Raw genomic sequence first — 24,211 nt, 5'->3', positions numbered from 1 at the left:
AAGTCACCGGTAAGGGAAAGCGGCAGCAGTGGAGGCAGATGTCTCAGTCTCTGGTCCCTGACCCCGACAGGACCAAATCCAGTTCTAACAGGACTGACCCAAGCCTCGTCTGTCCCAGCTGGGGGTTGGAAACCAAACTCATGCACATTCTTTGGTCATCCACAATGATTCATGAACTAGGCCTATTCTGACAATAATGACATGCTCTCTGCTGGTAACCTTTTCTCTCTTTAATTGGCTTCTCTCAGCCGTTTTCATGATTCTTCATCAAGGGTGTGTGGTGATTTTTGCGGAGTCACCGTCGAACAGCCGCATTTTCATTCCCAGCCAAGAATAAAAGAGGGAAAATATAGGATACATGTGAAAACATGGCTGTGCCCACATCATACTGTATATAACGTTTCTGAGGGCATGTACAGTCATAAATATGCTGTTTTGAACCCACATTTAAAAAAACAGTTATTACTAAAATAAGGATGCTAAAAAAAATGATGCAAAAAATGCAATTGGGCTGATTCAGCAATATTCAGTACCATACCATACAAAAACAAGGGCCCACATCTATAGAGGAAAATATTTATCATTAGAAATGAATCTCTTTTTTATTTTACTATCAAAATATGGTCTGTATAGGAAAACATCAAATGAAAAAAAAAAAAAAAAACATTAAAATGTCAAAAGCATTCTTTACCTGAGTGAATCAGTTCTAGTGTCAAGCTTTTGTTTTGTTCTTTTGTTCTGTCCCATCCCAGTTTTTGTTAATCATGTGCTTCGTCTCCGCCTTGTTTCCTCCCTTGCCCCACCTAATTTTCCCACCTATGCTAATAAATAGTTGCAGGAGCCAATGGGAAATGTGCAAGCTTAAGTAAGTTTAGATCAATGAAAAAAATAAGAAGTAAGTTATAAGAATTATTGTTCAAATATTTTACCTAAGCTCCATAATTAACCAAACCAAAACCAACCGTTCTACAGTATGACCTTCAAAATTTAGAGAAAAATAAGAGGCCACTTCAGTTTCTGAATCAGTTACTCTGATTTTGCTATTTATAGGTTTATGTTTGATTAAAATTAACATTTTGGTTTTATATTATAAACTACGGACAACATTTCTCCCAAATTCTAAATAAAAATATTGTCATTTAGAGCATTTATTTGCAGAAAATGAGAAATAGCTGAAATAACAAAAAAGATGCAGAACTTTCAGACCATATCAAGTTCGTATCATAAAGTTTAAAGAGTTCAGAAATCAATATTTGGTGGAATAACCCTGGTTTTTAATCACAGTTTTTTTTATGCATCTTGGCATCATGTTCTCCTCCACCAGTCTTACACACTGCTTTTGGATAACTTTATGCCTTAAAGTTGGCACTCCTGGCGCAAAAATTCAAGAACTTCAGCTTGGTTTGATAAGTTGTGATCATCCATCTTCCTCTTGATTATACTCCTGAGGTTTTCTATTTGGTAAAATCAAAGAAACTCATTATTTTATAACATTATTTTATATTTTATTATTTTTCCAGGTGTGATGAAAGCCCTGTTATCTTCCTCATGTGAAGTCACATGACAACCCATAGGCTAAGAAGCCATTTCCAGTTATATCGGGATAGAGGAGAGGCATTGCACACTTCCAGGAATATCTTTAAGAAAAGAGAGCGAGCCCATGAGAAATTGAGCTTTAAATAAGGCTGTGGATGGTCAGCATGGGTCTGTGCCATCAGAGCAGCAAATGTCAAGTTTCTGTTTATAAGCAAAGGGAGACATGTATGAATGCTAGCTGTAATTACACAATCTGTGGAGGACGTTCTTGGGTGACCTCCAGCGCAGAAAAGCAATAGACGATGGGGAGGAGAGTGACAGAACATATGGGTCAGATCCAGCTGCTTCTGATAACTAGAATATCTACAGTAAAACGGAGCTGTTGGACTGTACTTATCCTCATTATACACTAAAATATACATGCTGTAAAAAGCCAGGCAGCAACGTTAGATTTACATCCAGAAGTGTTACATACGTTGTTTAAACTCAAATGATTTAAGTCTGTTTTACATAAAATTGGATATTTCTAAACAATACTCAACTATTTTGAGTTAGTTGAACATTTTTGGGCTCATTTAATACATTCAAACGCAGATCTTTGAGTTGATCCAACTTATAATAACTGAGTAGACTCTGTTTTGTCATTGGCAGCTTCTTTTCCATTGGCTTCTGTCACAATCTATTTGCATACTGGGTGTGTCCAACACTTTCTGACACTCACCATCAGTGTGTAGTGATTCCCCCTGAGCTACCATAGAAATAAATCAACTTCCCCTTTGATGTTCTAAGTTATGCTAACTTAAGTTTTCATTCCCCATTACTTAACTTTTTTAAGGCAAGCGGTTTCCTGTACATTGGTTCAGAAGTTTAGGCATCAAATAAAATTACCTGGAAGATTTTTCTTGAAATAAAAAATGTTTATTCTGATGTTATATAGAGTTTATTTATTAGACTACATACATTTACTGAAAACTGATCACTAACTTCTTTATGTTTATTTTGGCTTATTCTTCTAATATTATATAGAGTTAATTACAGGTAGACCCTCTTACTGATTACTGACTGTTTATTTGGGTTTATTCTAATGTAGTATAAAGTTAATTACAGGTAGACTCTCTCACTGGCGATTAGCTTTATGTTTATTTGTGTTTATTCTAATGTTAAATAGAATAAATAAATAAATAAATAGAAGAGTTGATTACACATAGACACTGTCACTGAACACTGACCTTGTCATTTTGGGTTTAGTATTCTATTGTTATGTAGATTGAATTACAAGTAGACACTCTCACTGATCGCTGACTTTATGTTTATTTAAATATATTCTAATGTTATATAGAGTTAATTACAGGTAGAAACTTTCTCTGATTACTGACTTTATATTTATTTGGCTTTGTTCTACTGTTATATAAAGTTAATTACAGGTAGACACTCACTGGGTACTAGGTTAATGTTTATATGGGTTTAGTGTTCTAATGTTATATAGAGTTAATTACAGGTAGACACGCCCTCTGACCACTGACTTTATGTTTATTTGGGTTTATTCTAACGTTATATAAAGTTAATTACAGGTAGACATTCTCACTGGCGACTAGCTTTGTATTTATTTGGGTTTAGTATTTTAATGTTATGTAGATTTAATTACATGTAGACACTCTCACTTACTAATGACTTTATGTCCATTTGGGTTTATTATTCTAACGTATAAAGTTAATATATCAAGTTAATTACAGGTAGACATTCTCATTGGCGACTAGGTTTAGGTTTATTTGGGTTTATCCTAATGTTATATAGAGTTTTTTTACAGTACCAACTTGTGAACACTGGTTGTTTTCACAAGCCTGTTAAATGTGTCTCTGTCCTCTTACTTGCTTTAAAAAGAGCCTCTACTAATTTGGGAAGATTTCCTTCTGGATATTGGAACATTGATGTGAGCAGGATTTGATTGCATTTAGCCTCACCCTGGAATCAGTGAGGTTCTGTAGTGATCTTGGATGATTAGGTTTTGCCACTATTACCCCTTCTAAAGGTATTGGATGGAACTTCAGAGACATCACTTTAGAGACCCCTGTAGCCTGGTGTAGGAGAGCTTTATATACCTCTTCCTCTAACATTTTTTTGGCGTAGTGTTTTTCTATGGGAGATACTCACCTAAAAGCCTGTATCGGCAGTGGGTGCACCGTAATTAGAAGGGGTGTCTGGATACTTTTGGACATACATGGTACATACAGATCATGGTTCTAACAGAGCATTCTGAAGTGAACAGTATCCAGGCAAGCTGTGTTTAGGGGTCACAGTGTGGCCGAAATTTACAGTTTAAGTTTGTTAAACGGGAACTGCTTTGGAAAATGAGGCCATAATTTATGTCTGCATGTGCCATACTTGCAAATTACTGTGCTATGGCGGCATGTTAGAATGAGTATCTGTTAGTGGCTGTGTGATTACCCTAACGTCTCTAACACCCTCCCAGAATTCCCTGTGCTGCTGCTGCTGCTGCTGGTGCCCTGGGTGGCAGGCCCATGCCTTACCTCTCTCTCTGTTAACGAGGTAATCGTAGACCACTTGCAGCACTCCACCTCCGTCCAACTACAGGCCCCGGCCCAGACTCCAATTAGTGGTCGCACTAACGGGCAGTGATTATGCCTGCTCTTCAAATTAGGCCGGACCGCAGGTTTAAACACTGCCGGGGGGTAACGGCAGCCTGTCCGTGGGCCGATCAGCGGGAGTCGCTCCGCGCTAATTAAAGGCCGCCATTGCATTTGTTTCTGTTGATTATGTTTCAGAATATTCTGTTTCGTGGAAATTCAATGCCGCCCATGTATGAGAATGAGTCAACATGTTCGGATATCATGTGTTAGAAGGTCCAGCATTTTCTCCAGATGTTGAGGGCTGGAGGTCCAGCCAGTAAGATCGGGCTGGGCCAGATTATTCTGTGCTTTTTGGAGGCAGAAGCAGGATTTGGTTGGACACGGATAGGCTTGTGACAGTTTGGCCCAGTCAGAAATACTTATTTCACTGTAGTGACGTCCCAGAAACCTGTTTCTCAGTAAGGCTGTGAGATAAATGGTATTTATATTTTTACTGTGAAGAAGCTTTTCACAATAACACACTGAAAGTGCTGCAACAACAGAAAACTCTAACTGCATTACCTGTGTGCAGCAACAGAGGGAGGACTGAAGACTAAAGAGGCAGACCAAGGTAGAGTGAGACACTGCAAGGTAGACTGATGTAGAGTGAGGTAGGGTAGGTTATAGTGAGGTAGAGCAAGATAGATCAAGGTAGAGTGAGAAAGAGTGAGGCAAAGTGAGGAAGACAAGGAAGAGTTAGGTACACTAGGGTAGAGCGAGGTAAACCAAGGTAGAGCGAGGTAAAGAGTGAGGTCATGTGAGACAGAGTGAGGTACAGTGAGTGAAACAGCAAGGTACAGTGAAGTAGAGTGAGGTACACCAAGGCAGAGTGAGGTCAAGTAAGACAAAGCAAGGCAGAGTTAATTAGAGCAAGATAAAGAGATGTAGGGTGAGATACAGAAAAGTACAGTGAGGTAGAGTGAGATAGAGCAAGGTAGAGTGAGGTAAAGTAAGGTAAAGTGATGTAGAGTGAGGTACAGAGAAGTACATGAGGTAAAGTGAGATAGAGCAAGGTAGAGTGAGGTACAGGGAGGTACAGAGAAGTACAGTGAGGTAGAATGAGGTAAAGTGAGAGAGAGCAAGGTAGACTAAGGTACAGGGAGGTAGACTAAGGTACAGGGAGGTAGACTAAGGTACAGGGAGGTAGAGTGAGGTACAGAGAAGTACAGTGAGGAAAAGTGATACAGAGCAAGGTAGAGTGAGGTACAGGGAGGTAGAGTGAGGTAAAGTAAGGTAAAGTGATGTAGAGTGAGGTACAGAGAGGTAGAGTGAGGTACAGGGAGGTAGAGTGTGGTAAAGTGAGACAGAGTGAGGTAGAGTAAGCTAACAAACATTATTAAGCTATTAAACATTTTTTATTTTATTTTTTTCATTTATTCAGTAAAACACTGAAAGGGCTTTTTTGCCATTTCCAGACAAATAGATCCAGTTCCCTTCCTTGGAGCCATTTTTTGAACTGCCTGATTTTTTGCACCAGGAGTAAAGCAGCATAAAGTTATCCAAAAGCAGTGTGTAAGACTGGTGGAGGAAGAGAACATGATGCCAAGATGCATAAAAACTGTGTTTAAAAAACAGGGTTATTGCACCAAATATTGAACTCTTAAAACTTTATGAATATGAACTTGTTTCATGTTCTGCAAATAAATTCTCTAAATCACAATATTTTAATTTGGAATTTGGGAGAAATGTTGCCTGTAGTTTATAGAATAAAACAACAATGTTCATTTTACTCAAACATAAACCTACAAATAGCAAAATCTGAGAAACTGAATCACTCTATTAGTTTTTTTCCAGAGCTGCATTAGTCCTGTGTTAGTCCTGAACTGTCTCCCTCTAGTGGACAACAGAGGAAACGCAGTTTATCTACAGTTACTCAGCTAAATCTCAATAAACAGGTTAATCTAGGACCAGTACAACTCCTGGAGTTCTTATCTACAGATCAGATTTAACACCTGGGTTTAGATTTTAAATGGGCTAAAGGGGTATAAAGCCCCCAGTATTGAGCTGTGGAGCAGTGGCACTGGGTTCTCTGAAAGGATGGTGTTTCATCCAGATTTGGGGTGATGACCAACCATCCAACATCTTGACCTCACTAAAGGATCAGGTGTGTGTGGTAGATAAACTCTGAGGGCTGGCAGGTCTCCAGCACCTGTGTTGAGAATTCAATTCTAATTTTAACAAAGAAAAGAGGTATCGGAGCAGTCATTAGAGAACAGTGGGAGGTGAGTGAAACAAGGGGCTTTAGAATAATTAGATTAACATTACAAACACAGCTATTGTTCCCGAGGAAATGCTGTGAATACGTTTATTAACAGAGCTATTGTAGAGAGTGTGGAGCTGATGAAACTTTCTTAATCTGCAAATTGACACATTTATCGAAAGATCACCTGCAGTTCATTAATACAACCCCAAACTGCTGAACGTTTTTTTATATATATAAGAAAATTCAGCATATGAAATGTCCTTATGCTAAGAGTGATCATTCCATATGTTACCTATAATGCCCAAATTTATGCATCTGCTTAATTTAGTTTAACCCTTGTGTGGTGTTCATATTTTTGTTACTCGTTTACTTTGTTCCTGGTATTTAATTCAGCAAAATTATACAATTTTACATTAAAATGCTTTACACATCTCGCTTCACCTAAATTGCAAGCAATATAAACAGCTTACATGGTTAATATTTGCCCTTTACCTTTCTTATGTTACATTTCTTTTAAAAAGTGCTACTCTTTTTTTTATTAGTTTTTTAATAAAATGTAAAAGAAAATGAATTAAACTCAAGATATGAGTAGAAAATTTGTTTAGTTTAAAATTTACAAATGAAGCAATGTTTATTAGCCCTTGGCCAAACATACTGTATGTAATATAAATGGTTGGGGGGGGGGGGGGGGGGTGTACAGTGTGCGTTTATCGAAAATGTGTTTTGATATATGTTTTTCACAAAAAATGAGCCAATGCCAACGAGTTTGAGTTAGAAAAAATATTTTTTTAGTATCATTTGATCAAAAATGAAAACGGGTCCCACAGACCCGAACACCACACAAGGGTTAAATAATTATTGTGCACTTTTTGTAAACCCTATAAACTTCATTTCACTTCTTAAATATTACTGTGTTCATCTGCTATATGATATATTTAACTGAAATTGCTGATTTGAACAACCAATGACTTATAAAGGAAAATCATGAAAATTATTATAGTTGCCCAACCTTTTTAATACCACTCTATGTAGATTATAGATTATATAGTTTATGAAACACAGGGGTTAAACAAATGAAACTGAAACACCTGGTTTTAGACCACACTAATTTATAACAGGAGAGTTGAGCTGCACATTGAATTCGGCCGTGATTTGATCAGCCGTGGTTTTATGTTTTTTGGATACAATCCGGGTTAGCACCCGAACATCCCTTTCAGACAGCTTCCTCTTACAGCGTCCACAGTTAATCCTGTTGGATGTGGTTGGTCCTTCTTGGTGGTACGCTGACATTACCCTGGATACCGTGGCTCTTGATACATCACAAAGACTTGCTGTCTTGGTCACAGATGCGCCAGCAAGACATGCACCAACAATTTGTCCTCTTTTGAACTCTGGTATGTCACCCATAATGTTGTGTGCATTGAAATATTTAGAGCAGGACTGTGCTCTTACCCTGCTAATTGAACCTTCACACTCTGCTCTTACTGGTGCACCAGGCCACGAGGCTGCTCCAATTTAGCCATGAAACCTTCCACAATAAAATGACAAGTGTTTCAGTTTCATTGTTCAACCCCTGTACCTATACAAATGTGTATATGTACATACAGTATATTATAAACACCTATTGGATTTGTTTTCAGATGTTTTTTTTTTTATATTAGAATTCATGTATGTTAAGACACACATGTATAAATACTTTGGTAAAACATTTTTAAAACATTAAAAATAGAAAAAAATACTTGGGTAGAAGTTGAAGTGTTTAACATTTTTTTTGTACTTATTTAGAATTAACTATTATTATATGACACTGAAGCTCCTATTTTAAAATAAACCTTTATTATTGTCATGAATTATTGTACAGTACAAAAAAAATCTTCTCTAGAAGGTTGGCATCAGAACACATGATAAATAAATACACGTCCTCCATTACCCCTAGAGGAGGGTCTCCAATTAAGAATCTCTTCTGGGTTTCTTCGACCACCAGAGGGCATTTTTACAATCAGATTTAAAAACACATAAAACATAAATATTCCATATTTGTCTATAGATCATCTTCATATACAAAAAAACTGATTTGGCTCCTATTAAAATCCAAACATCACACACTGGTAAGGAGAATAAGCGGGATGTAAATAAACTGTGCTGAGGCAGGACTCTCATGACCGCATGTCGTCCCGCCTCCTCATAGTTGTGTGTTATTAGAAGTCCTGAGCAGAGAGAGAGAGAATGCCCTGCGTCCTGCGGTCACTCGCCACAGAGCACGACGTGTTGTTCCCAAACACACTGAAGCTTCTGTTCTCCATGTTCTCCTGCTATCTCTCCACCAAGCCTGCGGTCAGTCAGACTCAGACCTGCCCTGAGAAACACACTCAGTCAGAGTACATATACATATTCACACAATATTTGTGCTTATATTTGTTCATTTTCTGCAGCCAGGTGCACATTACACGTGCTTAATCTGCAGTTCAGCTTTAAAACCATATCCTGTCTGTGAAACATGGTGGTGGGAGTATCATGGTTTGGGCCTTTTTATTGTATCTTTGCCAGGAAAGCTTTTAATCATTGATGCAACAATGGATTAATGGAAAATATGAATTATATCAGCAACTTCTGAAGGAAAATGTAAGGATATCTGTCTGTGAGCTAAATCACGAGAGAATGTGGATCGTGCAGCAAGACAATGACCCTAACGCTGCATTTACACGGCTCCGTTGCATCAACACACATGGTCGCACTGCCCCCCTCCAACTGCTCACATGTAGGCTTGACAAAGGCGTTCCCTGCGTCGTCCAATTAAATCGTTCTAATAAATTTAAATTCTTTTATACAAGCTATTATTATTTTCTATAAATTAAAAATATATAAATGTGTATTGATAAATATAATTAATAAATATGTTCGATTGAGCTTTATTACACTGTCTCGTGAGCAGAATATAGGCTAACAAAAGCAAACTTATCCAATTAAATTATATATTAATATTTTAAAAAACCCCTAGAGACCCCAACAATCTCTGCAGCCTCTCTCCTCGCTGTGTTACTGTGATCAGAGTCCCTGTAAATCAGCAGGGTTTTAATATATGAGGCAGGAAAGCCTGAAACTTCTCTTCCAGGCTTCTCTGGACGCTTAAAAGCGGAACTAAATGTTTTTTTTAGACACTGCGCTGCAGACACGTATCAGGCGAACACGAAAGTTCAGCTCGGCTCAACTATTCATCGCATCGCATCCCCCGCTCGCGACGCATCGGAGCCGTGATGCACCGCGCGACTGCGTTTTTGAAAAACCACACCAGTTCCATCAAGTGTTCTGCAGTGTGCCTGAAGCAGAAGAAGCTGTATCATTTTAAAGAAAGTAGAAGTTTATACTCTGCTGGTAATATAAGAAGGTTTCTCATGTGTGTAAACATTCTCTCTCTCTCTCTCTCTCGCGCTTCACAGAGAATGCTGTTTCAGGCGTCTTCTCATAAAGTTCACACCTCACCTGTTCAGAAAGAAGACCTCCTGCTGGTGAACACTTTCCTCTCAGTCTGAAACAGAGACAAACATACAGAAGATAAACAGCTCATACACTGAGACCCTCATACCAAACAGGGCTCTGCAGTTTAAAATGATACTTTGACAGGAAATCAAATTCAAACTATTTGCTTTTATACAAAATCGATCAAAGCTGATCAGCCAAGAAGTGTTTGGTGTTTTAGAATAGCTTCTTTAGTTTTGTATATATATATATATATATATATATAGTATATATACTCCTTGTAAAATCTAAATGTAATCATTGACTGTGGAAAAAATGCTATGGTTCCATTTCCTTCCATTCTATAGGAATGAAGTTTTTGATGATTTAGATAGGACTCACGTCTGCGAATCCTGATTGGCCAGAAAATCATGGTGCTGAGACAGAGACCAGCAATGATAGCCACGCCTCCGGTTACCGTTACCATGACAATGTGGTAGAACTGCATGCACCCAGTACAACAAACCAGCGTCCTGTTAAACAGATATCACCACTGTGTGAGAGACATTATAAGACATTATACTCATACCATACCATTACAGATAATGAGCTATACACACACACACACTCACTCATAGATACACACACACATTACAATCAATCCAGAATAGAGTACAATGATCTACTCAGACCTTCTAAAATCCAAACATTTCTGAAATTAGGGGACCATTCCAAGAATGAATTCCATTGGAAAGTCCTCGCCGTCTTCCCTGTCTGCTGAACCACTCTACTAACCTGCTGCTGTCTAATCAAAAACATATATCTCCATTTTTATCAACTTTTAGTTTACTAAATATTTTAAATACGCATTAATAAACTGTCTCTTACATTGTGTCAAATTTTCCTAATTAATGGACCAATTGAAATTCTCCAACATGACCTGAAATCAACAAAGGTTTTATTTCTCTTCTGTAAAGTTACTGTTTTGGAGATACTTGTTTTTTATTGGACAGCACAGATATATTTACTACAATATATATACACACACACACACACACATACACATATATATATATATATATATATATATATATATATATATATATATATATATATATGCACTGTGCTGGTCTTACCGGCAGGGATACAGGCCCTGGATCAGCATGACCGCAAGTCCGTTGGACACCTTGTCTGTAAAGCTCATCGCTCCATACACAAATGCCCCACTTTGCTGTAAGAAAATGAAATGATAGTAAAAGGAAAGACAAGAATAAGAGAATAATAATAAAAGATAGATAGATAGATAGATAGATAGATAGATAGATAGATAGATAGATAGATAGATAGATAGATAGATAGATAGATAGATAGATAGATATATAGAGGCATCCAGCAGCAACAACACAATACAATAAGAAACATATTCAAACATAAATTAAAACAAAGAAAAAATATATAAGGCTATAAAAAACTTACTATACAAGGTAAACATATATCTGTACATGGAGCAGTGCAGTAGATGTTGCTAATTGTCAATTAATAATTAAATAATTGACAATTAGCAATGTGCAATGACATTGATTATGAAGCTCAACGGCCACAGCAGAATACAGCTGCCAAACTGGACCTCACCGTCTGATCTCCAATCAGATTAGCAGTCATGGACAGGGACATGACCAGGATAACGGCAGAGCCGGATCCAAGCAGTACGGCGGCTCCAAACACCCGGGAGCCCATCTGCAGATCCAGCAGCACCCAGACAGCAAAGCCCAGGATGGGCATCAAGCCTAGAAAATACGTCATCTAAGAAAACAGAGAGATGATTTTTTTTTTATTATTATTTAATTTTATAAAAACAAAGAGAGACGTCTGCTGTAGCCAATAAAAACTAGGGTCCATTTCTTTTATCAGTGTAGGATTGTGATCATTAGAGGAAGTGTGTAGACTCACTGTGGTACCGATTCGTTTGCTGACAGGCTTCATGCCCAGAGAGGACACGAATCCACTGACGTAGATCACCAGCGGAATGGTGGCAATGTATTTCTGCCAATACATTCAGTATAATACGTTAATACAAAATTATAAAAAAATATATTTTATTAACTGTTTAAAATGCACCCAGATTGCTGCAAAACTCAACATTCAGTTATGTCTCAGGCAGATATGTGAATAATTACAGTTGTGGTCTGATTAGAAACTGGGTCTTAATCACTACAGGGCTTAAAAGTGCTTCCTACACTTTTAAGCCTATAAAAAGGCTTTCAAAGGTTGCTTTTGTGTAGTGCACCTCTTGTTGAGAGACTGTTGACTGCTAAAAATACCTCCACACATTGGTGTAGGAACCGGGGAGGGATGCAAAATCAGAAACAGGTGGATTTGTTCCTCCCCCCAATAAAATGATACCGCAGAAAAAGCAGAAATTGTTTTAAAATAAACGTTTATTTTGAAAGCGCCCCTAAAATCTACACTACTGCCATGATAAGAACCCTTCGGGAATTATCTTCTCTTTTTATTTATGCAGAAGGTATATATGTGCTGCCGACAGAGGGTGCTTTTCATGGTGGGGGTGCAGATTTTGGCACTACTATGGTGCCGAATTCAGAGGCTTTTTAAAATGTATTTCTTGGCTGAATTTCACTCTTACCTTTGGTAGTAGTAAAGAATTGATCAGAAACATTGAGATGTAGGTCTGAGAGAGGTTGACGATCAGTCGGGTGCACATGTAAAGAAGAGCCACCTGCAGAACATTAAACAACAACAGAGACCACTACTGAATGTAGCGCTGGGCAATCATGAATTGATATATGTACATCAACTCTTAATTCAGTTCCAGTTTGTTACCATTTTTTTTATTTTAATTACCGTCTCTATTAATTTCAGTTTTTGTTATTTTGTTCGTTTTCGTTAATGATAATTACTTTCCTCCGCTTGTTATTATTAATTAAATTAAGAAACATTTTCTTCTGGCAGTTTGTGTAATTCACTAAGGGTGGGTTTTGGCTGTCAAGTAAAAAAAATGATCCAAATCTGTACATGACAATGTGTGCGTGTAAAACTGTGTAAAAAAGGTCAGTCAGTCTTTGTTTTGCAGTGCAGTGTTGAGTCACCTGGTAAAAGGAGGGTTCAGTAAACCAGTGCTTCCACTGCAGCAGAGTCCTGGAGCCGGAGCCGGAGCTGAAGTCAGGCAGCAGGGGGTGGCGTTCCCCCGTCTCGTCCCGCAGCGGCACTCTCTCCTGAGTTCCCATGTGGAAGATGAGTGTGAAGATAGCACCAACACCCAACACGATCAGCGCCAGATCCTGAAAAATCAGAGTTAAATTCACCACTGATTCAGAACTCATCATTACTCACCACTGTATATTAAGTATATAATGTATATGTATATAAATATAATCCAGTCAAAGACAGGTGTGGTCCCTGGGGTTGTTTGAAGGTAATATTAAATAATAGTATAGATATAGTGTAGAATTGTATTGTACATTGTAGAACAGTACAGTATAGCTTATGGTAGCATAGTATTGTATAGCATACCATTGCTGTCCAATTAAAGACAAGTAATTAATTTTTTGTAGATTTTGTTTTATTGTAGAAATAAAAAATAATAATTTTAACATAAAAGCTGTTCCCGATTTTTTTTTGATGAATGGACCAATAGAAATTGTCCAAAACAATCTAAAATAAACTATTTTTACTTTGACTTCAACTGAAAGTTAAAAAGCTTTTATCTCTCTTCTGTAAATTTGCTGCATAGGAGATACATGTTTTTCATTGGACAGTGACAATATGATACTATAGTATTTTATAATATTGTACAGGAGTGTGCTGTATAGTAAAGTGCAGTGCAGAATATAGAATTATAGAGCTATAGAATTGTATATTATAGTATAATGTAGTATAGCACCGAATTTTATACTACAGTGTCATATACTATTGTGTAGTATAGATTTTTATATTATGGTATTGAATCATATAGTATCAAATATAATTCTATACTATGTTACTATATCTTATAGTATAGTATAAAATGTTATACTATGGTATCATTTTGTATAGTATAGTATATAATTTTATACTATTATGTATCATATTTGATAGTATAGAATTGTATACTATGGTATAATTTAGAATAGTATATAATTTTATACTATGTCACTATATCATATAGTATAGTATAGAATTATATACTATGGTATCATATCGTACAGTATAGTATAGAATTGTATACTGTTATGTGTCATATTGAATAGTTTGGAATTTTATGCTCTTATGTATCATATTGAATAGTATAGAATTTTATACTATGGTATCATTTTGTATAGTATATTATAGAATTTTATACTATTATGTATCATATTTAATAGTATAGAATTGTATAATAAGGTATAATTTCGTATAGTATAGAATTGTATACTATGTTACTATATCATATAGTATAGTATAGAATTGTATACTATGGTGTAGTGTAGTATAGAATTTTGTCAGGAGTGCATAGCAGGGAGAACCAGGGGGCGGACGTAAATGCAGGTAATGCGGATTTATTGCAAAAAATAAATACATAAATAAAAAACCAAAAGAAACACACAACCTAACAGACGTGTAGCACGCACAAGAACCGACAGAAACACTAGTGACAAAGATCCTTAAATATACACACAAGGCGGGAAGGAGAACAGGTAACACCTGGGGACTGACTAATGAGGGGCGGAGCTACAAATGGACACAGGTGAGTGGAAAAACACTGACAGAACACAGGGGCACGGGTCACGTGGGACAACACAGGCACGAGGACAGACAGGAAACAGGGCCAGGCGTGACAGAAGCCTCCCCCTAAACGCGCAGCTCCCGAGGCGCGTAAAAACGAACCCCGGGGGCTGGCGGCGGGGAGAGGCCGGGGAAAACACGAGACGAAACCGGGGACTGAAACGGAGACAGGACAGAGGACAGAGACTGGACGAAAGACTGAGACTGGACGGGAGCCTGAGACTGGACGGGGAACTGGACAGGAGACTGAGACTGGACGAGGAACTGGACAGGAGACTGAGACTGGACGGGGAACTGGACAGGAGACTGAGACTGGACGGGGAACTGGACAGGAGACTGAGACTGGACGGGGAACTGGACGGGTGACGGAGACTGGACGGGGAACTGGACAGGAGACTGAGACTGGACGGGGAACTGGACAGGAGACTGAGACTGGACGGGGAACTGGACAGGAGACTGAGACTGGACGGGGAACTGGACAGGAGACTGGACAGGGAACTGGACGGTGGACGGAGACAGAACAGGGGACGGAGGCTGGGCAGGGAACTGGACAGGAGACGGAGACTGGACGTGAGACTGGACAGGAGACGGAGACTGGACAGGACTAGACATGGGAACAGGGACGAGGACATTAACAGGGACTGACACGAACACAGTAACTGGGACGGGAACAGAGACAGAGACAGACACGGGTACAGGGACGTAAACAGAGACAGGGACCAAAACAGGGAGAGATATGGGGACCAAAAACACGGGTGGGTGCCCAGGACTGGCAAATGTCTGAGGGGAAGTCCACGGAGCCAGCCTGGGCACAGTACTGGGGTGAAAGTCCGGGGGCCTCGGTGCCTGCCTGGGTACGTGGGGCCTGGGACGAAACAAAGTCCTGGGAGTAGGAACCGGTGGGGTGACGACTCGGGCAGCGGGAGCTGGCGCTGGCGGCGCGGCGACTCTGGCAGCGGGAGCTGGCGCTGGCGGCGCGGCGACTCTGGCAGCGGGAGCTGGCGCTGGCGGCGCGGCGACTCTGGCAGCGGGAGCTGGCGCTGGCGGCGCGGCGACTCTGGCAGCGGGAGCTGGCGCTGGCGGCGCGGCGACTCTGGCAGCGGGAGCTGGCGCTGGCGGCGCGGCGACTCTGGCAGCGGGAGCTGGCACGGAGACTTGGGCAGCTGGCTCTGGCACGGAGACTTGGGCTATTTATAGCAACACAAACACACTAGAATTGGAAACACCTGGGGAAGGGGCAAAGACCGACAGAGACAAAGTGGTAGACCAGGGCTAGGTGAGTTCTTCTGTCAGGAGTGCATAGCAGGGAGAACCAGGGGGCGGACGTAAATGCAGGTAATGCGGATTTATTGCAAAAAATAAATACATAAATAAAAAACCAAAAGAAACACACAACCTAACAGACGTGTAGCACGCACAAGAACCGACAGAAACACTAGTGACAAAGATCCTTAAATATACACACAAGGCGGGAAGGAGAACAGGTAACACCTGGGGACTGACTAATGAGGGGCGGAGCTACAAATGGACACAGGTGAGTGGAAAAACACTGACAGAACACAGGGGCACGGGTCACGTGGGACAACACAGGCACGAGGACAGACAGGAAACAGGGCCAGGCGTGACAAATTTGATCTGATAGTATAGTGTAGAACAGGATAGGTTATGATAAGAGGACATATGATACATGATATATATGATGTAAAACCTCTGATATATGTGATGATTGATGCTGAACACATTGCTGATTTTTAGGATATTTATAAATTCAAACTTTGAATATTCAAAATTTGAATATTTCACACTATTTAGAAAAACAAAACAAAAATATGAATGACTCAAAGGTGATGGCACTCTGTCAACCCCTGTCCATCGCCAAATATCCACAATCAGATCAGTAAAGAACAGCAAGATTAGCAGAAATCCCCCCCCGGTCCCGATCCAAGCAGATTTAGCTGATCTTAATCCAGTTTTGGCTTTGTGACTAAAATCTTAATGAGTACTGCAAGTTCAACACGGCTGGATTATCTGCGGGAAACTGAGCGCCTGCAAATCACTCTAATAATATGATGTTGCAACAGGCAAACACAGTATACACTATAAAATATATAGTGCAAAAGTTTGTCGACACCCCTACTAATGAATTAATCTTGTCTGAAGCTGTGGGACAATAGAGCTCCATCCAATGCTTTTGGGGAAGCGTTGGGAAGTTGTGGATGGATAAAACAGGCTGTTGATCATCATCCTCCAACATGCTGACCTCACATGTTCTTGTCAACGAATACAGCCCATGCCGAGCTGAGCCTGTGGAGGGAGAGCGCTGTAGTGAAGCTCTTACCCTGAATATGGGGATGTCCACCTGACTCAAGTGATCAGCTACAGAGGGGTCGGCAAGGTGCTGGAAGTGGAACAACAGCCAGGCCACGCCATATACGGTGATGTTGGCCATCACGGTGAAAGCGTACCTGTGGGAGGAACAGCAAACAAAGGTGAGCACTTTATTTATAAATTTATTATCACATCAGAGATTAATATAACACAATTAACCTATCTTTAAACAATGTCGGAGCATGCAGAATGGTATATGATATCATTTACGATGTTATGAAAAAGTATTTGTCTATTTGCCCCCTAATGATTTCTTTTGTATTGCTTTTTTATCATGCTTACGTTTTTCAGATCAACAAACACATTTTAATGTCAGACTTAAACCCTATCTGGACAGGATTATTTTCTCAGGGGGTCCTGGGGTAATTTTCTCTTTTATGTTGGGTCCTCTGTGATTTTATTCCCATCCGGAACAACCATGTATGTGCTTTTCTCAGACGTCCTCTGAGAAAATTACAGGCTGAATTATCTACTGTTTTTCGCTGAACTCCGTGGCCCTCCGGTAATTTTAGCCCTGAGTAAATATATGAGTAAATAAAAAATGCTGTTTTAAAATGAGAATGTATTTATTATTTATTATTAGTTATTAAAAGGAGAAAAAATCGGTACCACTTAAAAATAAGACTACCTTTATAAAGGGTTTATACATTATTTACAATTAGTTTATTAATAGTTACTAATTAGGCTGTAAATGCCTTAAAAACATTGTTAATCAGTTATAACACAATTAGAAAGGGCAACAATATAGATGGCTGTGTAATATAGTTCACTATTTGGCAAACAAGAGGTTACTTTTGCTTTTTCTACATATGTATGTGTTATAACTGATTAATGATTTTTAAGGCATTTACAACCTAATTATTAACCATTAATAAACTAATTGTAAACCATTTATAAACCCTTTATAAAGGTAGTCTTATTTTAAAGTGGTACCAAAAAATCTATCCAAACCAACCTGACTTATGTGAAAAATCTAATATCTTGGTTGTGACACACTTGGTGGCAAAAAACGCAATCAAGCGTTTGCAATAACTGGCAATCAATCTTTTACATCTCTGTAGAGGAATTTTGGACAATTTTTCTTTGTTGAATTGTTTTAATTCAGCCACATTTATGCTGTTTTTAAATGAGAATATATTGTGTTTTCTTTCTCACTGTCCTGCTGCAGAACCCGAGTAAGCCCGAGCTTAAGGTTACAAATGGATGGCCAGAGAGTGAGTTCCCAGGTCCTGAAGCAGCAAAACAGAACAACACCATCAAGTTCCACTTTTGTCTTGTCAGCATGCAGAATATTTTCTTAAAGTCCTGAGGATTATTGTGTTCTTTTTGGTCAATAGTGGTTTTTCCATTAGAACTCTATTAGGAAGATAATTTTGCCTAGTTTCTTTCTTATTATTGAATCAGGAAAATTTGACCTCAACTGAGACAAGTGAGACCTGCTTTTTTTTATGTTTTTTTCAGGGTTTTTTTTTTGTGTTCTCCTGTATATCCTTTCCTAAAACTGCATTACTGATAAATACAGTAAAAGAACTGTAGAAGAGTTATTGAATTATGAGTTATGGTCATGCAGTCCACCCGCCCACGTCTCCTTGTCTCACTTTCTTAAGTAATTAATCTGAGTTGTAATGTGAACCGAGGCACTGGACGTTACGCAACGCGCTACAGTGTGGCGTCCAGCTCTGCTGAGTGACAGCTGAGCCAGAGGGACTTAGAGAAGTGTGCACTTGCATATGAAACGTGAATTATTCATACACACTCATTCTCTCCCAGGAAACACAAACTCATGCTCCAACTCCTACAGGAGCCAAACGCGGGGGATTTGGCTCAGAGCCAAATCTGTTTGTTTTCTTGTTTTCTGGTTTGATATGAAAGCATAATGTAACTGTAGTAAAACACGCTAAGTAATCAGTCATGTGTCACACAGCAGAGCTTATAATCTCTGTTATGGGGTTTTTCCATCAGATTTATTAGTTACACTCGCAAAAAGAAGCTTGAAGAATAATATTGTAATAAATGCATCAAACATTATGTATGAGTTGGTTTTCCATTAAAAATCCAAGACTAGGGTTAATCCCTGTCTGAGAAACTGCACCTATATGTCCAAATGTTTCTGGGCACCCCTTTTAACCCCTATAAGACCTTTTTGCATCCATTACAATCAACATTGTGTATTTTCTTTATGTTTTGTTGCACATAACACTATTTAAAAGTTGTTGTCCATCAGAATAGACAATGAACCAGCCAATGAACAAGTTGAGTTTATGAACCAATAAAATACAGTAATTTAGCCCCGCCCACTGCATTGAACAACAGTAGTACTAAAGCTGTTAAGCCAAAGTAGCAAAGTAACAGCTAATTTTTAGTAATTTAATGTGATTTAGAACACTTTTAGTCATTTTAACTGTTTATGGATGGTTTATGAAATAAAAAATGCTTTCATTGCAATTAAAATAATTAAGAAAATCTTAAATATTTTAGTGAATTTGATTTATTTGTGGTATAGATTTTATAGTAGAATATTAGAGAGTTTTAGAGAATATTAAACAGCGTCCTTACATTATTTTTACAGGAAAGGGTTAACAAACTGCACAGATGTGCAAATACACATACACAGCTTGTCACAGCTTCTGCAATTATTTCAATCCAGTGTTAATTTGTTAATTTTTCACCAAGATCTTGCAGCAGCATTGATGCCGGTAGAGTCTGACGGCTGCACAAAGCAGCTCTTCTCCATCCAGCACGTCCCAAAGATTCTCAATGAGGTTAAGATCTGGACTCTGTGGTGAACTCTCTCTCAATCCATGTGTGAAAATGATGATCTCATGCTCCCTGAACCCTGAACTCTTTCACTATTCCAGCACCATGAATCCCGGTATTGTAATCTTGGAATATGCCTGTGTTTATCAGGGAAGAAATAAAAAATCCATTGATCCAGGAATAACCTGGTCTATATTCAGTATATTCAGGTAGAGTCAGCTGACCTCATTCTTTCAGCACATACTGTTGCTGAACCTAAACCTGCAGACCAACTGCAGCATCAACCTCACATCATTTACTTACCTAAATCCAGGTGGATTTTTTTTTTTTGGCCAGCTACATCACCAGGTCTATACCTGGTTGGAAATGTGTGGAATGCTATTGGATGTTCTATCAACACGTCTATACTTCTATGATGATCACAGAACACCATTAGGAACCTCTACAACTCCATGCATGCTGAGGCTTAATTCATATAACTATGATTTATAACCCATATCAGTATAAATATATAACTTTTATCTGAATAGCATTGGACTCTCTCTTACCTGTAGGCCGTGAGCTCAACCTTGGCGTGTTCACAGGTGACCAGCTCAGGGATGAGCGACAGGTGGGAGATTTGTGTCGCAGCCCAGCCGAACTGGAAGACGATGATGAAGGGCATGAAGTAAATAAGCCCCACCCACTGAGGCGTTCCCACGCCGCAACCCACACAGGGATTGAAGATGAAGGGAAAAGACAGCATGACACTGACAGTCCCTAAAATAAAACACAGAACACAGAACAGTTTTTAGAACAAAGATCTAAAACATAAAAGAACTCTTTGCCCATTGTAGGGATTTCTTTTGTTTTTTTGCTTTTTTCATACTTACATGTTTTAGATAGTCAAATAAACTTTAATATTAGACATAGATAACCTGAGAAAACATAAAAAGCGCTTTTTTTAATTATGATTTCAATTATCATGGGAAAAAACAATAAAAAAATCAACCTAGCCACAACCAGGCCTGAATACCGCCAGACATGTAGAATCAAAAAATCACTTAAATAAATCTCAAAAGCAACATTTTATGCCCAGATCTGAAAAAATTCAACAACAGGTGAGAAAACAAAGTCATTGATCATCTATCAGTCTGGAAAATGTTACAAAAAGTCTGAAACGTTCTAAAACTTTGGTACTCCAGTGATTTACAATGAGAAATTTTATTTACAAATAAAGAAAACAGATAACAGTGATGAACCTTCCTAGTAAAATGGCACCAAAAGGGCATGGACAACTTATCCAGGAGGTCCCTTGTACAGTAAATATCATCGGATTTTAAATCTTTAATAATTAAAATAATTAAGACAAGCCATTTGAGTGCAGTTGCACATGTGTCTCAGCAATAGGTGCAACTTAAAGTAGCAAAATTAAGAATTCACTAAAAAAAATTGTTTTTGACATTTACTATAAGTGACTCACAGAAAGGCTTCAGCGTTCCTATTATTGAATTTATTATTTTTTTAAATTATCTCCAGTGTTTGGCAGAAACGTGACCTCATGTGTGGACACACATGATCCTTTCTTATGTAACATTGATCACTGACCCCTATCCTTATCCACACTCAATGCTTTCCTTTGGAATATGCATAAATCACGGGTGCCCAATCCCGCTGCTGGACGTCCACCAACGCAACAAACCTGATTACACTGAGAACAGCCTGGAGAAACATCTGAACACTGATGTTTGTGACCTCAAGCTACTTGATACTTGGGCTCTGCAGCAGGACAATGACCCAAAGCAAACAAGTCCAAAAAAAGCATATAAATCTAAATGAAGGTTTAGGAGTGGCCAAGTCAAAGTCTTATTTAGATGTCGTCTCATGATCAAATGCTGTTCTTACTCTAAACCCCACCAAAGTGTCTGAATTAAAACTAAAAATTAAAATTCTCTACATCTCTACAAAGATGTAAAAGATACAAATAGCTTCTTTTGGGGGAAACACTAAACTGTGCATGTAGGACAGGTAAATCAATTGGAATATTTATTTCTTATAATACGATTTACTACTATTAATAAGATTACAGCACAAATCCAGTTGCTTTGATCTGCTGTTGCTGTTTGATACAATCAGCCTGAAGATTTGTGTTAGGGCTTTTAATTGACCGGCTTTCAATACAGAGTTTAATTCTTATCACAAAATGGACTCTTTTCTCTAAAAGTATTCTAAAATGATTCTACAAATTATAAAATCCCTGTAATGCTGTCTTACAGTAGCCTAAACCACTGTGTGGTATTTTGTAGAAGACTAAAGTAACTGTACTGTACTAAATATACTGTGGTACAGATGTTCCTAATTCCTTACTCGGCCTATGTCTGCTGTCTTTTGCTGATTTTTAGTTTAGTACATAATTTTAACAAATCAACTGTCCCTTACAATTTCTTGATAAATGGACCAATAGAAATTCTCCAAAATTACCTGAAATAAATGAAAAAACTCTTTTAATATTGAATTCATCTCCCCCTGTAATGTTGCTGTTTTGGTGAAGAATTTATATTCAAGTGGTATAAGTAGTAACTGGTCAGACTGGGAACCTCTACAGGTAGTAACTGGTCAACAGGAAGAACTGGGAACACTACAGTAACTGGTCAGACAGGTCAGACTGGGAACCGCTATAGGTAGTTATTAGTCTGGCTGTGTCAGACTGGGAACCTCAATAAGTACTAATTGCTCAGGCTGGTCAGACTGGAAACCTTTATAAGTAGTAAATGATCAGACTGGTCAGACTGGGAACCTCTATAGGTAGTAACTGGTCAGACTGGAAACCTCTATAGGTACTTACTGGTCAGACTGGGAACCTTTATAAGTAGTAAATGATCAGACTGGTCAAACTGGGATCCTCTATAGGTAGTAACTGGTCAGACTAGGAACCTCTATAGGTAGTAACTGGTCAGACTAGGAACCTCTATGTGTACTAACTGGTCAGGCTGGTCAGACTGGGAACCTTTATAAGTAGTAAACGATCAGACTGGGAACCTCTGCAGGTAGTAACTGGTCAGACTGGGCTCTTACCGATCAGGTGCCAGGTCTTCCTCTTGCCGTAGGTCCCGCAGCCCCGGGTCCGGTCGGACTCGTATCCCACCAGCGGGGTGGAGATCCCGTCCGCCATCTGCCCCACCAGCAGCAGCAGCCCCGCGCTCGTGTCCCGGAAGCTGAGCACGGAGTGATAGTACACCAGCAGGTAGGTGAACCACATGCACGCGCACAGGTCGTTCAGAAAGTGTCCCACCGCGTAGGCGAGGCGGCGGGGCACGGGCAGCGTGGAGTCCGGCATGGCAAGGCTTCTCTCCGGCTACAGGCAGCAGCCCTGACCGCTGACTGAATGAACCTCCGGACCTCATCCCTACTTTTCAGAAAAGCGCCCGGAGACGTCACCTGATTTAATTACCCTACTGACCAATCAGCTGCGGAGGAAACGCCACAGCATCACAGTACACAATACAAAAAAAAACAAAAACAGTACACCCCACCACGTGCTGCGGGAGGGGTTTAGAATAGATGTTGGAACATTGCTGTGAGAAGTAACTTAAGTGATGGCATTCAGCCATAAGACAGTAAGAGCAACAGTGAGGTCAGGTGTTATTAATGGAGCATTAGTTCTGCCACTAAAACTCATCCCAAAGATAATACTGAATAAAGATTCTGCATCACCACAGAGAACCTTACAGCACCTCTGGCTCTAGCTGAGGTTTAGCATTTTGCACAGAGCTTTAATATAGGGAATCCTGTTCCAAGTGTCCAGAGTTTTGCTATGAAGATTATATATCACACAAGCTGCTGCATGGGCACAACTGAACACAGGTGTCAGTAATGGATGCACATTAAAAAGGGACAATTCCACCTAAATGATAAAACACCTGTATACATGTATGTTGGGGTCTTGCAGCAGAGCTGTAGTAGTCTCCACGAAGGTGTGTTAGAATCTTCAGCATGTTTTTAGCTGTTTTTTTTTTTTTTGCTTGGTTTTAATTTTAACAAGCATTTAACAGATGCTTTTATCCACAACAACTAGGTTTTTTTCTCATAACATCCAAGGCCTGTAAAGATCACAGACTGCAGATCCTCAATACTTTCAGCTCAAATACCACCAGAAATAAGCTACACAGTAACCCTACTGCTAGTGATAAAGACCTACTAGACTCCTAAAGATTTTTTGAATGGAAATTTAACGCTGAAAGGAAAACTAAGATGAGAACATTCAAGAAGTGCATTTACATTTTACATTTACACTTTTGGCTTTTGCCTTTCGCTTATTTCTATTACAGAGATGAGCCAATGTAGTGTTAGGAACTTTTCCCAAGGACTTGTATTGGTGTATCATAGTATAGTCACCCAGACCGGAAATTGAAACCCAGTTTTCCACATGATGATGTGGTAGCTCATAAGCAGGCGGCGGTGTTATCCACTGCGCCATACTAAACAACCAAGCTTAGTCTTTACT

At 39.1% G+C, this 24,211-nt stretch overlaps 1 protein-coding gene and 1 long non-coding RNA gene across 3 annotated transcripts in view; one reads left to right on the top strand and one right to left on the bottom strand.

Annotated features, from left to right (window-relative positions):
- LOC111192613 (uncharacterized) overlaps nt 1–13,440 on the top strand; it is a 27,660-nt gene extending 14,220 nt beyond the window's left edge. Inside the window, exon 3 of the long non-coding RNA XR_002650030.2 lies at nt 12,914–13,440. This is a non-coding gene — a long non-coding RNA (uncharacterized LOC111192613). The remainder of the gene's footprint in view (nt 1–12,913) is intronic.
- On the bottom strand, nt 8,187–24,211 carry mfsd12b (major facilitator superfamily domain containing 12b). Of its 2 annotated transcripts, none has more exons than XM_022670222.2 (11): nt 22,783–24,211; nt 20,277–20,487; nt 16,922–17,048; nt 12,930–13,121; nt 12,467–12,559; nt 11,773–11,865; nt 11,455–11,625; nt 10,959–11,053; nt 10,225–10,355; nt 9,847–9,892; nt 8,187–8,722 (listed from the first exon to the last, which is right to left on the bottom strand). In XM_022670222.2, exons 1-10 carry the CDS (start codon nt 23,042–23,044, stop codon nt 9,888–9,890), a joined length of 1,380 nt encoding a protein of 459 aa, XP_022525943.1. In that variant the 5' UTR covers nt 23,045–24,211; the 3' UTR covers nt 8,187–8,722; nt 9,847–9,887. The 2 variants fall into 2 exon arrangements, with proteins under 2 accessions (XP_022525943.1, XP_022525942.1); XM_022670221.2 differs by having other exon boundaries at nt 8,187–8,717.

Source organism: Astyanax mexicanus, chromosome 12, assembly GCF_023375975.1.
Source record: "Astyanax mexicanus isolate ESR-SI-001 chromosome 12, AstMex3_surface, whole genome shotgun sequence".
Taxonomy (NCBI): domain Eukaryota; kingdom Metazoa; phylum Chordata; class Actinopteri; order Characiformes; family Acestrorhamphidae; genus Astyanax; species Astyanax mexicanus.
Note: the sequence above shows the minus strand (reverse complement) of the source record. Positions and strands in the feature narration are given on the sequence as shown.

Coding starts and splice junctions, on each gene's coding strand:
- mfsd12b (XM_022670222.2), bottom strand. CDS start 23,044: ATGCCGGACTCCACGCTGCCCGTGCCCCGCCGCCTCGCCTACGCGGTG. Junction 17,049..20,276: donor GTTGAGCTCACGGCCTACAG/GTAAGAGAGAGT, acceptor TTCCTCCCACAG/GTACGCTTTCACCGTGATGG. Junction 10,356..10,958: donor CAGGGCCTGTATCCCTGCCG/GTAAGACCAGCA, acceptor TCTGTTTAACAG/GACGCTGGTTTGTTGTACTG.